General features: G+C 43.1%; 3 protein-coding genes across 8 annotated transcripts in view; all 3 read left to right on the top strand.

The window, feature by feature from the left end:
• The first annotated feature begins 1,045 nt into the window (after nucleotides 1-1,045).
• LOC4578342 (angiotensin-converting enzyme) lies at nucleotides 1,046-3,281 on the top strand. Its single transcript, XM_001238056.2, has 5 exons — nucleotides 1,046-1,340; nucleotides 1,408-1,771; nucleotides 1,841-2,204; nucleotides 2,269-3,149; nucleotides 3,222-3,281. Exons 1-5 carry the CDS (start codon nucleotides 1,098-1,100, stop codon nucleotides 3,236-3,238), a joined length of 1,869 nt encoding a protein of 622 aa, XP_001238057.2. The 5' UTR covers nucleotides 1,046-1,097; the 3' UTR covers nucleotides 3,239-3,281.
• A 2,631-nt stretch (nucleotides 3,282-5,912) lies between these two features.
• Nucleotides 5,913-8,213, top strand: LOC1279162 (angiotensin-converting enzyme). The gene is made up of 5 exons (XM_318842.5): nucleotides 5,913-6,204; nucleotides 6,273-6,636; nucleotides 6,706-7,069; nucleotides 7,134-8,014; nucleotides 8,079-8,213. Exons 1-5 carry the CDS (start codon nucleotides 5,962-5,964, stop codon nucleotides 8,090-8,092), a joined length of 1,866 nt encoding a protein of 621 aa, XP_318842.5. The 5' UTR covers nucleotides 5,913-5,961; the 3' UTR covers nucleotides 8,093-8,213.
• Nucleotides 8,214-10,073: 1,860 nt separating this feature from the next.
• LOC1279163 (angiotensin-converting enzyme) overlaps nucleotides 10,074-16,462 on the top strand; it is a 70,747-nt gene continuing 64,358 nt past the window's right edge. Inside the window, exons 1-9 of one of the 6 annotated variants that reach the window (XM_061662128.1) lie at nucleotides 10,074-10,337; nucleotides 10,575-11,151; nucleotides 11,245-11,859; nucleotides 12,527-12,685; nucleotides 12,759-12,866; nucleotides 12,949-13,081; nucleotides 13,159-13,743; nucleotides 13,827-14,070; nucleotides 14,208-14,306. In XM_061662128.1, coding sequence (XP_061518112.1) covers nucleotides 10,780-11,151; nucleotides 11,245-11,859; nucleotides 12,527-12,685; nucleotides 12,759-12,866; nucleotides 12,949-13,081; nucleotides 13,159-13,743; nucleotides 13,827-14,070; nucleotides 14,208-14,306 — 2,315 coding nt within the window. In that variant the 5' untranslated portion in view covers nucleotides 10,074-10,337; nucleotides 10,575-10,779. The remainder of the gene's footprint in view (nucleotides 10,338-10,574; nucleotides 11,152-11,244; nucleotides 11,860-12,526; nucleotides 12,686-12,758; nucleotides 12,867-12,948; nucleotides 13,082-13,158; nucleotides 13,744-13,826; nucleotides 14,071-14,207; nucleotides 14,307-16,462) is intronic. The other 5 variants (XM_061662127.1, XM_061662130.1, XM_061662129.1 and 2 more) reach the window with 5 other exon arrangements.

Genomic DNA, 16,462 nt, shown 5'->3' on the forward strand with positions numbered 1-16,462 from the left:
ATTTAATGAAAAAGGCTTAGTCGATCTAGGCCTGCCTAATCCTCGTAAGAACCTGGCTATCAGTGACTTGTTGTTGTACTCATAGCAGGATAGGTAGCCCTATTCATGGGGCCCGCATCTTTCTGAGTTTGTACCCATATCACATGCTGTTAAGTCGTTAACGACTGTATCACGGAGCTGGCATAAACTGTGATAAGTATCATTTAATGCAGGGGTCTCTAACCGGTGGTCTGCAGTGTGGTACCCAACAAAGTTGATAACTGATAATAAAAGCTTATCACAATACATATTGTAATAAGCTTTTATACGTCAAATAGACTAAATTTTCAACAAACACATGTACAATAAGAACTAAATATGTTTGATCGAGAAACTATCAACAAAGTCTACAAAAAATATGTCTTCGATATGTACAGTAGCACATACCGTTGAAAATTTATCTGCAAAGCTCAGTTATCCATGATCATAAAAAGGATGAAAAGCACTGGTGTTATGGAATGGAAATAGAAGAGCGTATATGGTTGATTTAGCTGGTCCACCTGATCGCAAGCTCCTTAATAATAAAATCACGTTTGTCTTAGCTGTTGTTCTGAACTATTGTTAGGTTTTTAGATGGACTTTATTCGTCAAAACCATAGCATTGACGATGAATAGACAAGGAATGGTGAAGATTATACAGAATAGAGACAATGTCCGTTCTTGCCAATATTGCAGAAAAAAACAAGCCACCCAAACAAGTTTGCCCGCATATAAAGCACATCAAAAGATAAAACTGCAACACGTGCCGCAGCTCTGAGTAGCTCTCTTCTCTTCTCGATGATTAGAAGCGTTCGCTTCTGCGATGATAATAAGCTTACGTTCATTAATTTATGTATGAAACACAATCTTCTGGATGTCAATCAAGCTGCTGCTCCAATCACGACAAAGATAACTTAAAACTGTATTTCGAAACCAGTCAACGCTGGGTGAGGCCATCGACAACAAGTTCATTGTCTCTGATAATGGATGAGGTAACATGAAGCTCACTATAAAAGCAGGTGCAAAACGGCTATTCCGATCAGTTTCGATCTACATACGAATCACGCCTCATCATAAAGATGAGAATCTTTTCAACAGTGATATTAGCGTTCGCTTTAGTGTGTTGTGTCCTCGGTGGAAAGCTTGTGTCTGTTAGCGATGATGAGCTCGAGGCACGTCGCTACGTTGAGCAAGTAGATGAAGAAATTTTAACTCGTCGAAATGTCGGCACGGAAGCCGAATGGGCCTACGAGTCCAATATCAATGAGGACAATTTGATGGTGAAAAATGAGGTGGCTGCAGTGAATGCTGTGTTCCTGAAAGTAAGTGACGCAGATCAGTGATTGTTGCATAAGTGATAGAATTTGGGTGTGTTTTGTCTTCGTGTAGGAAGTGGCCAACACGCTAAACAAGTACGAGTATGAAAGCTTCAGTGATGAGGATTTGAAGCGAAAAATCCGTAAGCTTACCAAGCTGGGCTATTCCGTGCTGCCGGAGGATACGTTTGCCGAAATGTTGGACGCGATCAATCGAATGCAGGAAAATTACGCAAAGGTAAAGGTGTGTGACTATCGCGATAACAGCAAGTGTGATTTGGCACTCGAGCCGGAGCTGACCGAGATTATGGCTACGAGTCGTGATCCGGAGGAGCTGAAGTACTATTGGCAGCAGTGGTACGATGCGGCTGGTGCACCAACGAGAGATGACTTTCAGAAATACGTTGATCTCAATGGAGTTGCGGCAAGAATGAACAGTTGAGTGTAGATGACCATTTAATTATTATGTTGAAAATCTAATTATATGAACTCTCTGATTCGTTCAGATTATGCATCGGGTGCGGAATATTGGCTAAGCGCGTACGAAGATGATACGTTTGAAGAGCAAGTCGATGCTGTGATCGAGGAGCTGCGTCCCCTGTACGAACAAATTCATGCCAACGTTCGTTACCAGCTGCGAAAGTATTATGGTGAGAATGTGGTGTCAGAGAAGGGACCAATTCCGATGCACTTGCTAGGCAACATGTGGGCACAAGATTGGGCTGGTGTGGCCGATATTACCAGTCCATTCCCCGACCGTCAGCTGCTTGATGTGACGGAGGAGATGGTGCGCCAAGGATACAATCCGATCCAGATGTTCGAAATGGGCGATGAGTTCTTCCAATCGATGAATATGACCAAGCTGCCAGCGTAAGTATCTTGTATCAAATCATAAGACATCCAGAATACAAAATTAATTGCTTTTTAATCATAGTACCTTCTGGGAGAAAAGTATTCTCGAAAAACCGGACGATGGTAGAGATCTGGTATGTCATGCCAGTGCCTGGGAGTTCTCGAAAACGGATGACGTGCGCATTAAGCAATGCACACGTGTAACGATGGAACAGTTTTTCACGGTGCACCACGAGCTGGGACATGTGCAGTACTTCTTGCAGTACCAGCACCTTCCAAGCATGTACCGTGATGGAGCTAATCCTGGCTTCCATGAGGCCGTCGGTGATGTTCTATCGTTGTCTGTTTCCACCCCGAAACATTTGGAAAAGATTGGACTGTTGAAGGACTACGTCGAAGATGAGGAATCGAAGCTGAACCAGTTTTATGGTTCTGCACTGAACAAACTGGTGTTCCTGCCGTTTGCTTACACCCTGGATAAGTACCGGTGGGGAATCTTCCGTGGTGATATCAAGCCCGAGCAGTATAACTGCAAGTTCTGGGAGATGCGCTCGAAGTTCTCGGGTGTTGAGCCTCCGGTAGTTCGTTCGGAATCAGATTTAGATGCACCGGCCAAGTACCACGTATCGGCTGATGTTGAGTATCTGCGATATTTCGTGTCATTCATCATTCAGTTCCAGTTCCACCGAGCTGCTTGCGAAAAGGCGGGAGAGTATGTGAAAGGAGACCCTGAGAAGACGTTGAACAACTGTGACATCTACCAGAGTGTTGAGGCGGGTAATGCCATCAAGGCTATGCTGGAGCTGGGATCATCGAAGCCGTGGCCAGATGCAATGGAGGTCCTTACTGGGGAGCGTCGCATGAGTGCCGATGCGTTGATTGAATACTTCCGGCCATTGTACGATTGGTTGGTGGTGGAAAACGAACGCATTGGAGCACATGTCGGATGGGAAGAAACTGAGAGTAAGTATTAAGTGGAAAGAAATTGTGGTTCTTTTTTGACTATTTGTTCTTAATAATATTTTTACTTTTCAGAGTGTGTATCGGTGTAAAAAGGTATACTTTCAATAAAAAAGTTTTTTCAATCATTAAAAAGATGCTTGTGGCAGTTTCATCCTAATCATGAACCGAATCCTATATGGCCGACAAGTAGTGATTACTTATTCTTATGGAATGAAAATATTTAGAATAGTCATTTTTGCATTTAGATTGACAGTCTGCATTGGTTAAGCGGTTATTGTTAGAAGAAGTGGTGTTTAAAACGGATCTTTTTGATGATCGGCTCAGTTCCGGTTCATTCATATAGGTAATCCGGATCATTTAATCGGACCAATCATTCAATCGTGCGTTATTTGATAAACCTGCCATTTAATGCCAAAGAGAAAGAAAAGGCATTAAATGGCAGGGTCTTTTACAGGGCTCTACCGTGATTTCTGGTTGTTTCCCTTTTTTTGAATGCTTTCCATAGTTTTTGGTTCGTTCTCACTATTTATTGGGCGTTACCCATATTTTTTTTGGGTGGATTGTATTGATTTCCTATAGGACGGTACCAAAATTATGAGGAAACTAAAGAAAAATATATGGGAAACCGTGAATAAATCGTGATACGGACTCCAAACATTACAAGAATCAATCAATAAATTGTGATTCTGACAGAGACGAAGCACGAGGCGAAAAGATGCAGTACGTGTTAACGAGCGAACAAATGAGAAAGCTAATTATATTTTCATCGTCATTGTCGAGAAGACAATACGCTAAACATATTGCTAAAGCTGCACCCATATGATTGGCGTAAACAAATCAATGTGTCAAATTTTGTACGGAATTGACGCCTCGCTCGCAGATATCTCCATAGATTGTGAACAAATATGCTTTTTGTGTATACACGGCTTAAAAGACATGGGTGGTTGAATTGAAAGCGTTAGTCGGATAGGAGCGGTGTGGTCAGTCATGCTTTCCCGTTTTGGTATAAAGAACGTATGTGATTCGTAAAATATATCTGTTCTGCTATCTGGAGAGAGAAGAATGCTGATCCGAAAATGATACCTGCTCACTAGCTCATTTAGCGCATTCGATCATTCGTCCTGTTTCTTTCAGAGAAGCTATGATCCGGATCTTTCTGAAACTGATGTTACACTTGCTCACTAGCTCATTTGGCGTATTCGATCATTCGCCTCTGTTTCTTTCTGGGAAACGATGATCCGGATCTTTAAAAAACTGATGCATGTTTCACTCGGTTAATGTACTCATCCGGATTATTTGAACGAATCAGGATCTGATCTTACATCACTAGTCAGAACCGATTTGTCTTTCCAATGGACTATCGAGTTTTCCTGGTTCAAGTTATCAATCATGTTTTATTTATTTATTGTTTATTTTCATTATTTTCAATGCCTTTATTATTTAAACTGAAACGATTAAATTTTGCCGCTTCTTCTGTTGGTATCTGTTGGTAACTGGTTAGGGCTGAAATACAGTTGCCAGCAATAAAGTTACATATATTTTAATTGCTACTGTATCTTAAACAAAAGACATTCAAGGTTAAAAAACATCGTATTTTGGAATGGCTATTTAGGCTTTTTCAATAGCTGATTTTTTAATGTATATACACAAATCAACACGCTGATATTTTTATAATGTTCTCTTTCTTTATCTTAAGATTCTTTTTCAATTTTACTGTCTGAATTATTTTTAAGTTTTAAGACACACTTTACTTTTTAACGCGCATTAATGTAGAATTGTCAAGGATTAAAGTACAGTATTTCCTCAAGTTACACGAATAATGCGTTCCGAAGACTTTTACGGAACTCGAGTTTCCACGTAAATATCACCTTTTCCAGTCAAAATATAGTTAATAAACAGTTAATTTACTTATAGTACTTATGTGCCTTCAATTACTTATTTCAAATAATTCCATTAGTAATTTTATGTAGAAGTTTAGTAGCTTTAGTGATTCCATTTTTTAGCACAAAGACGCATTATTTTTCATTTATCGATTATGTATATAAAAATGTGCCAAATTGACATAGGAATAGTAAAAAAACGCGTTGCTAGAATTCGGGAAAAATTGGATATGTGCCGTTCCCGAGGTGTAGTCGTCAACTTACTTAACTTATCAGCATGCACGAAATGGGTACAAATCCAGTATGGACCCTGCCTCTCAAACATAGTAGCGTTTACCGTTCTATCGATAAACTATTATGTAACTGATAGCCATACCCATTACTGATAGCCAAACCCTTGACAAACAACGGTTGAGAAGCCAAAAAGGAAAATATGTATGTGGAACATAATAGAGACCCTGAACTCTATTATGTTCCACATACATATTTTCCTCTTTGGCTTCTCATGCCTTTCTTGCTATCATTGCAAAAAAGCCAAACAAACAAGTTTGCCCCCAAAAAGCGCACCAATAGATGATACTGATAATATCGCAGCTATGAATGGAAATAGAAGCTATCTCTTCTCTTCTCGCTGATTTAAATCGTTCGCTCCTGAAAAGATAATAAGCTTTTGTTCATTAATTTATGTATGAAACACAATCTCCTAGATGTCAATCACTCTACTTCTCCAATCAATACCACGATAGCACCAAACTGTATTTCGAAACCGGTCACCAATGCGTTGAGCCCATCGACAACAAGTTCATTGTCGTTGAGAACGATTTTGGCGATGGGAAAGATATGATATAGGACAAAGCACACTATAAAAGCAGGTGCAAAACGGCTATTCCGATCAGTTTCGATCTACATACGAATCACGCCTCATCATAAAGATGAGAATCTTTTCAACAGTGATATTAGCGTTCGCTTTAGTGTGTTGTGTCCTCGGTGGAAAGCTTGTGTCTGTTAGCGATGATGAGCTCGAGGCACGTCGCTACGTTGAGCAAGTCGATGAAGAAATTTTATCTCGTCGAAATGTCGGCACGGAAGCCGAATGGGCCTACGAGTCAGATATCAATGAGGATAATTTGATGGTGAAAAATGAGGTGGCTGCAGCGAATGCTGTGTTCCTGAAAGTAAGTGACGCAGATCAGTGATTGGTTGCATAAGTGATAGAATTTGGGTGTGTTTTGTCTTCGTGTAGGAAGTGGCCAACACGCTAAACAAGTACGAGTATGAAAGCTTCAGTGATGAGGATTTGAAGCGGAAAATCCGTAAGCTTACCAAGCTGGGCTATTCCGTGCTGCCGGAGGATACGTTTGCCGAAATGTTGGACGCGATCAATCGAATGCAGGAAAATTACGCAAAGGTAAAGGTGTGTGACTATCGCGATAACAGCAAGTGTGATTTGGCACTCGAGCCGGAGCTGACCGAGATTATGGCTACGAGTCGTGATCCGGAGGAGCTGAAGTACTATTGGCAGCAGTGGTACGATGCGGCTGGTGCACCAACGAGAGATGACTTTCAGAAATACGTTGATCTCAATGGAGTTGCGGCAAGAATGAACAGTTGAGTGTAGATGACCATTTAATTATTATGTTGAAAATCTAATTATATGAACTCTCTGATTCGTTCAGATTATGCATCGGGTGCGGAATATTGGCTAAGCGCGTACGAAGATGATACGTTTGAAGAGCAAGTCGATGCTGTGATCGAGGAGCTGCGTCCCCTGTACGAACAAATTCATGCCAACGTTCGTTACCAGCTGCGAAAGTATTATGGTGAGAATGTGGTGTCAGAGAAGGGACCAATTCCGATGCACTTGCTAGGCAACATGTGGGCACAGAAGTGGGGCAACATTGCAGATATTACCAGCCCATTCCCGGACCGTCAGCTGCTTGATGTGACGGAGGAGATGGTACGCCAAGGATACAACCCGATTCAGATGTTCGAAATGGGCGATAAGTTCTTCCAATCGATGAATATGACCAAGCTGCCAGCGTAAGTATCTTGTATCAAAACATAAAACATCCAGAATACAAAATTAATTGCTTTTTAATCATAGTACCTTCTGGGAGAAAAGTATTCTCGAAAAACCGGACGATGGTAGAGATCTGGTATGTCATGCCAGTGCCTGGGAGTTCTCGAAAACGGATGACGTGCGCATTAAGCAATGCACACGTGTAACGATGGAACAGTTTTTCACGGTGCACCACGAGCTGGGACATGTGCAGTACTTCTTGCAGTACCAGCACCTTCCAAGCATGTACCGTGATGGAGCTAATCCTGGCTTCCATGAGGCCGTCGGTGATGTTCTATCGTTGTCTGTTTCCACCCCGAAACATTTGGAAAAGATTGGACTGTTGAAGGACTACGTCGAAGATGAGGAATCGAAGCTGAACCAGTTTTATGGTTCTGCACTGAACAAACTGGTGTTCCTGCCGTTTGCTTACACCCTGGATAAGTACCGGTGGGGAATCTTCCGTGGTGATATCAAGCCCGAGCAGTATAACTGCAAGTTCTGGGAGATGCGCTCGAAGTTCTCGGGTGTTGAGCCTCCGGTAGTTCGTTCGGAATCAGATTTAGATGCACCGGCCAAGTACCACGTATCGGCTGATGTTGAGTATCTGCGATATTTCGTGTCATTCATCATTCAGTTCCAGTTCCACCGAGCTGCTTGCGAAAAGGCGGGAGAGTATGTGAAAGGAGACCCTGAGAAGACGTTGAACAACTGTGACATCTACCAGAGTGTTGAGGTGGGTAATGCCATCAAGGCTATGCTGGAGCTGGGATCATCGAAGCCGTGGCCAGATGCAATGGAGGTCCTTACTGGGGAGCGTCGCATGAGTGCCGATGCGTTGATTGAATACTTCCGGCCATTGTACGATTGGTTGGTGATAGAAAACGAACGCATTGGAGCACATGTCGGATGGGAAAATACCACAAGTAAGACCATATTAAATTTTAGCAGGGTTTGTATTTTATTGAACGAATTGTATATTTCTTTCAGTGTGCGTCTCATAGAATGGATCGTGTCTGATAGATGTGCTTCATGGCAAGCAAAACGTTTTTATTGCGATCATAAGCAACCAACGCTAGCAAATACACGGTCGATGAATAAATGTCCAGTAGCTTCTTTCAATTATTTTTCCAAGCTTTACAAATCCATGACTGTACCCGGGATACTTTTCCGCTCGCACATACTCAAAATACCCTCCGAACGTATTGCGCTGACCAATCAATCCACTCTGGACGCCCTTCGGAAGTGAATAGTACGAATCAACTTCATGGGGCACGTCGCCGGTGTACAGGAGATTGTATCCACCGGTGAACAGGAACTGTTTGCTTTGAAGATTCTGAAACGTAACGATCGTTTCTCCGTTCACCTGTCGCTGAGCCAGCCTCCAGGTACTGGCAAAGCCGCTGCTCTTCGATGCCACCACGTACCGGTTGTCGTTTTCGCCCTGATCGACGATCTCGCTTGGGACCAGAAATTCATGCGTTTTGTTGTTGACGATTGCGTAACAGCACGAGTTAAGTAGGCTGCCCGAGGGATGTCCATAGTGTACTGTCAGACAGAGCACTAGCAGCGAATACAGTGATGCTTTGTGCATGGCAGTCACACTTTGCTGTACGTACAATTGTCTCCAAATTGGTTTATATGCCTTTAGAAACCTTCTATTTCAAGGCGAAAGGAGGATTTTTGTTTGTTCATACCGAACTATGCCGATTATTTGAGATGCAACTTGTGCGCTTTGACAACAATAGCATACCGAGGCGCTTACAAAAAAAAAAATGCGATCCTTTCATACCGAGTCCCGCCACGTCGTTACTTCTAAGCCTATAAATAGCGTGAATCATTGACAGCTTCATTTGCAACGGACGGCATCTCGTCCCACTTTGCATAAAAGCACATTTGGAAGAGTGTCCGGAGTGTAAATTACAATTGCAACCATATCTCTCGCACTCCCCGTGGATGGCCCTTGGCACGCGCTCGCCGGACAGTGTAACCGTTTCACGGTCACTCGGAAGAATGTTCCTGTGGCCTGGCCGATCTGGGCCTGTGTACATGCCGCAGGGTCATAAAAATTGGTTGACAGTTTTCGTTGTTGTGACCACGACGAACGTGGAAGCACACACGAGACACAAGGGGTAGTTCCGATATTGTGGTTGTTTAAAACCGCAGAAAGAATCTCATTGTTCCGTGGCGTTCCGGTGGGGATAGGTCGGTTTGCTATCACGTATCGCACACCGGCCGGGTTCCCAGCGGTTTCCCACGCGTGTAAGCCCCCGTATGCGTATGACCTGTATCTACAACGGCCTGATACGGGTAGGTCGGGCTGGGGGAGCCGGTGTATATTGTTAGTTCGTACTGGCGTTTTGCTGGCCTCCCCCTCCCTTCTTCTTTTGTGCTTTGAGTCATGCGCACCGTGAGCGGTTAGGTTTAATTTTCATTAACATGCGCTCTCCATATGCTGAATGCTTCCATTCTTATCTCATCTACCCTCGCGACCATGGTGTGTGGAGACTGATGGAGATGGAGACGGTGGTCTTGCTGGTGGTGCGTAAGTATACCCTCCCTGGAGTACGGTACTGACTCAACTCAAACCTACACACACACACATGCTGATTCGTAAGAACGGCGGCTAGAAGTTACCATCTCCCGTGTCGTATCAGTGTCTATCAGCAGTGCTGAATGCACGGTTGGCAGTGTAATTGTTTTCCATCCCCCTTTCGTGTGCAAGTGAGAACGCGACAAATGACCATGTGAGATTGGCACGAGGGAGGCTAGGAAGCGAGCGAGTATGCCCCACCGAGGTACTGCCGTTTCACTTTGACACTTAATTTGAATACCATTAGAGGGAACTCCGTTACACAGCGGGAGGATAGCGAACGTGCACAGAAGGGGAAATGGTTAGCGGGTTGGGTTGGAAAACAAAATTTCCCGCTGTAAACAGTACAGCACAATTGGTTTGATTGCTTGGTTGGGACCTGCTGACTTCCGACTGGGGCAGGTGTGGACCACGGGTGGCTTGCAACGTATGACGCGGAACCGATAGGATTGCAAACTCGGGAGCTTTCAGTTTCGTTCGGTAGCTCGTCGCGGATGGACAATTTCGTAAGAATCCCTTTTCGGTGGTGGAAGTACACGGTGCTGATTGGGAATTAAAGGATGAAGGATTAATAGTCATCAGATTACAGGGTGCGTGTGTTCCGTAGAACTTTGTTTTATAGTTTGCGCATTGATTTTGTGTGTTATTAATCGAAAGTGAGTGCTTTATTGTATTAATGAACAAGTGTCTTCAACTGTGAAATATCTAGTGAATTTTTATTTAAATATGGCACCGAAGAGTGTTAAAAGTATTTGAATGCTTATAAGAATAATTAAGTTAGGTGTATGAATGAAATGTGCATTGCTTGATAACATAGAAATGTTGGATTTGAAACTAAAGTTGTTACTTCCAAAGAGTTCAATGGAGTAAAAGCAAGGAAATATAAATTTTAGGCCTTCCATTTTTTCAGCTTTCTTCTTCTTGAAGTATAAGTTATGAATTGTTTTAACGTATGCCTACAGTGTTACAGTTCATGTGGGCAGAGGAATATTTTAAAACCAAGTGAAAGTGAAAACGTAACCATTGCAGAAACCCTTACCTACATGCAATTAGCATAATCCGCCCGAAAACAACGCCCTTAAATTGCCTTCTTAACATATGCACACAGCACGACATTACAAAATGTTGAAGCTGCTGATAAAGTGCACCATCGGTGCGTTATTTGCCCTACAATCGATCCATTGTGAGGCTGATCCACAGCTTAACCTTCCACCTTTGGCACCGCCGGGTCTGGAAGGGCGTCGGCCCGTGACATTTCCCAACGGGGAAGCATCGCCGACGCGTGTACCGCTCGGTGTGGATGGTGTCGTCAGTGGGGATGGTAGCAGTGTGCACGATCGGAGTAGAAGTGAGCGCTTTGGTCCACCGTACGATGGGGATGACGATGAAGAAGACGAACGTCCGAACTATCCCGCCCAGCAACCGGAAGGGCGCGCGAATGATTACGATAGGCGAGATCGTCAGGATTCGGTAAGACATCACTTTGTTTTAACGTGATGTACTAATTAATGATTAGAGAATCAAGATTTTAGTGTATCATTTCATTTTATTACACCACTCTAGCCTTACTCCTACAACGATCGCAACAGGTACGGTGGGGATCGTGGCTACGATCGCAATCAAAACCGTGAACGATATCCAGGCGATCGTAGTCCAAATCCGTACGTTTCTGATGTAGACAATCCATTGTTGTATCGGGATGGAGGCGATCGCAATCGGAACAGGTACGTGTCCGATGTGGACAATCCACTGCTTTACCGCGATCGGACACCGTACAATCCGAGCCGGGACGATGACGATCGTAACCGGTACAATCCCAACGCAAGACCGTATAATCCAAACGATCCTAGCTTTGGAGGACGCAATCCACCTGATCCAAACTATCGCGGGCCAGGGCAGCGTGATCCAAACTACCGTGATCAAGGGTTCCAAGAGCCTGGTCAACGGTTTCCGGGCGATGATCGTACCCGGTATCCGGACGATCCTAACTATCCGTACCGCAGCCCGGAAGAGGAACGATTCCGCATCGAGAACGAGCGGCGGTTTCGGGCGGAAACAGAAAAGCTACGAGCGTTTCTCACGGAGATCGATCGGAAAAGCTCACTGGAGTGTTCGTTGAATGTGGCGGCGCAGTGGAACTTTGAGACAAACATCAACGATGCAACGCAGGTGGAAGCGGTAAGTCACAGGGGCTGAAGGAGTGTGGGTATGTGTGCGTACGTTCTAAGGTCAAACAGAAATCCAACGGTACCCAGTAAACGGTAGCGCTTGAATGTGTTTTTGTTTTGCGGAAAGATAACTGTCGGTCGGTTGGTAGGTGAACAATTTCCCAGCGAAATACCGCAGAAAAAGAGAGGAAATGAGATGTGAGAAAACTGTGGTCTGTTGTGGTGCGCGAGATTTGACATTGACATAGGGCGACGATTAGTGACATCTGGGTGGGAGGGGAGGTAGTTCACAAATAATCAAGAAGGTGGTATAGTGTGCGGTTGGTTTATGACCGTACCCCTTAAGGTTGAGATTATTTAAGATGCAAAAATAAGCATTGTTTGGCTGTTGACAAGTGCATGGCGTTTGAATCATACCAAACAAACCAACCAATGAAGTTGAGCTTGAATGGCAAAGTTCAACTGTCGTACGTTTTGCTTCTAAAAATACGGAATGTTTTGAATTGTCAAGGCATTTTTAAAATGCATCAGATTTCTCAAAGAAAAAAGTCTTAACGTTTTTGAAAACAGTTCAAGGCCAAATGAAAAGCTATCAGTACACAATGACCTCGTTCGCTTGCAACACAAACCTGACCTAATTAACAATTTAAACATGTTTGTGTCACTCTTGTTTGCAGCTTGCTGCTCAGCAACGGTACAACGACTTCCAGCGCCTGCTGTGGGATCAAATGCGCCGAATAGACCAGACGAAAATCTTCGACGACAAGCTGTACCGCCAGGTGCGTCTTATGTCAATCATTGGTCCAAGTGCGCTGCCCCCGGATCAGCTCGATCGGGTAAGCTATCTTAGCAGTCGTGTGCAAAAGCGTGATTTACAATCCTAAAATCGCATTTTTCCCACGCGTGCAGTACAATAGAATCGTGAACGATATGCTGGCCATCTTTAACGGTGCCACCATCTGCGCGTACGAGCAACCGTTCGAGTGTGGACTACGCCTTCAACCCCATCTGAAAGATGTGAGTGAACAAAGCGTTGGTGGTCACGTGAGAATCGTTGAATAGTCAATTACTGTGTTTTTGTTTTTGCTTTTTTGCGTAGATAATGGCAAAGAGTCGCGATTGGAATGAGCTGCAGTACACTTGGCTCGAGTGGCGTCGAAAATCGGGCCGCAACATGCGAGATCTCTTCGAGCAGTTGGTCGACCTTACGAACGATGCTGGGCGTGTTAATAGTAAGTAGCACGGTTTTAAACTATCGATAGAAGCAGGCTGTAATTGAGGACACTTTACGTTTAATGACGTACCGTAGACTTTACTGATGCCGCCGCCTACTGGACGTTCCCGTATGAGTCACGCAATTTTCGCGAGGAAATGGAACAGGTGTGGCGCGAGATACTCCCGCTGTACGAGATGATTCATGCGTACGTGCGCCGCAAGCTGCGCGAATTCTACGGTCCGGATAAGATCAACAAAAATGCACCCCTTCCGGACCACATACTGGGTGACATGTACGGGCAGAGCTGGCAGAACATCCTGGACATTGTGATACCGTACCCGGGCCGTAGCTTTCTCGAGGTAACGCCAGAAATGCAAAAGCAGGGCTACAATCCGCTGGTTATGTTCCAGATCGCGGAAGAGTTCTTCGTGTCGATGAATATGTCCGCAATGCCACCGGACTTTTGGGCGTCATCCATCTTGACGCAACCGCCAGACCGACCGATCCTGTGCCAACCGTCTTCGTGGGACTTTTGCACCGGAAAGGACTACCGCGTCAAGATGTGTACGCAGGTGACGCACAAAGATTTCATTACCGTGCACCACGAGCTGGCGCACATACAGTACTTTCTGAACTATCGTAACAATCCGAAGGTGTTCCGCGATGGAGCTAATCCAGGTAAGGGGACGCGGGGGAAAGCGACACGCCAGAACAGACCATTGCCAGACGGTTTAATGATGTGCGCTGTCTTTTCGATGCAGGTTTCCATGAAGCGATCGGTGATGCAATCTCGCTCTCTGTCGCCTCGCCGAAGCATTTGCAAAATCTGGGCCTCGTCCAGAAGTCCGTCGATGATACGGCGCACGACATAAACTTCCTGTTTTCGCTCGCGATGGAAAAGGTAGTGTTTTTACCGTTTGCGCTCGCCCTTGAAGCGTGGCGGTATGACGTCTTCAGCAAGCGCGTCCGCAAGGAGCAGTACAACTGCCACTGGTGGCTGCTGAGGTAAGTTGTTTGCGATGGAACCATGAAAGGAAAATTGTTGTGGAAGTGGAGCTTGGTGTGCTTTTTCCTCTCCCGGTAGTGGACTAATTGGCCTTAACTGCTCTCTATTTTCATTTCAAACGTGTGCTCGCTGGTAGGGAGGAGTATGGCGGGGTTAAACCACCGGTGCTCCGGTCCGAACTTGACTTTGACCCTGGTGCAAAGTATCACGTGGCAGCAAACATCCCGTACATCAAGTAAGTGCATTTTTTTTAATTATTTTAATTTAATGCTATGATTGTGTGTTTACGTCATTTCTAAAGATAGTGGCTCATTATATATAGTCATATCGTAGCTGAAAGCATAATTATGTGGTTTAATAATTCGTATTATTCAGTACAGAGGAATTGATTTTATTGAACAAATGTACGGTGGCTCTACGGTGTACCTGTTGTATACACGTCGTGAAGGTTTTTAATAATTGTAAACTTGTAAAAAAAAAATCAGCAGCTGATCCAAATACTTTTTTAGGGCGATTCTTACATTTTAATATTTTATGAATATTCCATTCATTACTGACACTCAATACCCACTCGGTACACTTCGGCCGAGCAGGCCGACCGAGTCTTCCAAATTCCGTTTGAACCCTTCACCGAATACATTTATTGCACATTAAAAAGTGTTAATATAGTATGTAAATATGTATTGGTAAATACATAAAAATTAAAACATATTTTTGAAATGATTTTTGTGTAATATAGGCTTTTACAGTACTAGTCAGCTGTTTTGTATGGAGTTTGACACTCGGCGGCTGAAATCATGTCAACACTCCATACAAAACCACACTCGACACTAGCTTTAGTATTTCAGCCTAGATTATTTCAGCCTGAAACATATGTAAAAAAACGCCAAATCGTCGCGGGCGCGATCAGGATAGCTCATAAAGAATTGATTTTGATTGCGTTGAAGGATAAATATTACGTCAAGAAAGATTAAAAATAGCTTTGATCGATTCTTCTTCTTCTTCTTTGGCTCAACAACCGATGTCGGTCAAGGCCTGCCTGTACCCACTTGTGGGCTTGGCTTTCAGTGACTAATTGATTCCCCCCATAGCAGGATAGTCAGTCCTACGTATGGCGGCGCGGTCTATTTGGGGATTGAACCCATGACGCTTGATCGATATTTTTTAGTTTAATAAAAGTACTTTTACTCATTTCAAACAAAAAAAAAAGAAAACAAAACAATTTTCAAACCTATTTTGTATTTTGTCTATTTTGTACACAATTGCTCAAAATCCAATATGGCGAACCGTGAATGTCCAATGATTACAATCCGGATGACGTTCCACTGACAGTGAATTACTGGGTAGTAAACATGAACAACATTCCTTTTTTTTATTCAGGAGGGACGGCTTTGCTGTATTGCTAACATTTCATTTGTACTAATTTGATATTTTCATTTAGAAGGAACAGCTTCGGTGGTATTGCCTAAAGATGCACAAGTTATCCTTCTTTATAATGATACACAAATACGAATACAAAGAAAAATACCGTATAATCAAAACTGCCGTTCAAACTGTAAAAGTTAAGAAATATTTTCTTCAGGCTGGTACTGAGGGGGCGCAAAAATAGCTTTTTCTTTATTCGATTGTAGTTTGTTTTTCACTTGGATGTTTAATCGCTTTTTTTTATTTCCCGCGATTTTCTCCCTTTCTCCCTGTATTTGAGAATGAATAACGACACTTGTTTGGTTAAAAAACACCAAAATCACATAGACGGGTAAAAACCATGGAATTGAATTGCAATTTATGAAAAAGTTATGATGATAATTACATAATTGACTATTTTTGCTATCGAAATAATGAATTTAAACAGTATAACTGTTAAAATGATGTAAAACTAAGTGTAAAAAAGTGTTTTTCTAACTTATTTTTTTTTAACTAAATACTCTAAAACACGGTACGATCAAAAATTATTACATGATTGACAGCAAATTCTTTGATATTGTTTGTATAGGTACATTTTGTTTACTTGGGGCAGTCCAAATGGAAATTGAACTGCAGTCAAGTATTATCTCATCGCACCAGCTTACCCTTGATGGTGATAGTGATGTACAAATTCATCAGCTATCATTAAATAGCGATCTGGAAGCGAAGTTACATTATATAGGTAAAATATATGTTTTATTCATGATGTTTATGTATTAGTTTTAATTTTATGTTGTCCTACTGACTACCTGTATGTAAAAGAAAAACTAATCACCACTATGGAACAAATTCATGATCGATTGCGACACATTTATCCTGTTTCTGAATTGTTGTGCTCGTTTTCAATACCAAATTTTACCAAATAAAAGAAAATACCCTCACCAATTATAGAGGCATTTATATCCCTTTCAATAAAGCAAACCGTAC

Source organism: Anopheles gambiae, chromosome 3, assembly GCF_943734735.2.
Source record: "Anopheles gambiae chromosome 3, idAnoGambNW_F1_1, whole genome shotgun sequence".
NCBI lineage: Eukaryota > Metazoa > Arthropoda > Insecta > Diptera > Culicidae > Anopheles > Anopheles gambiae.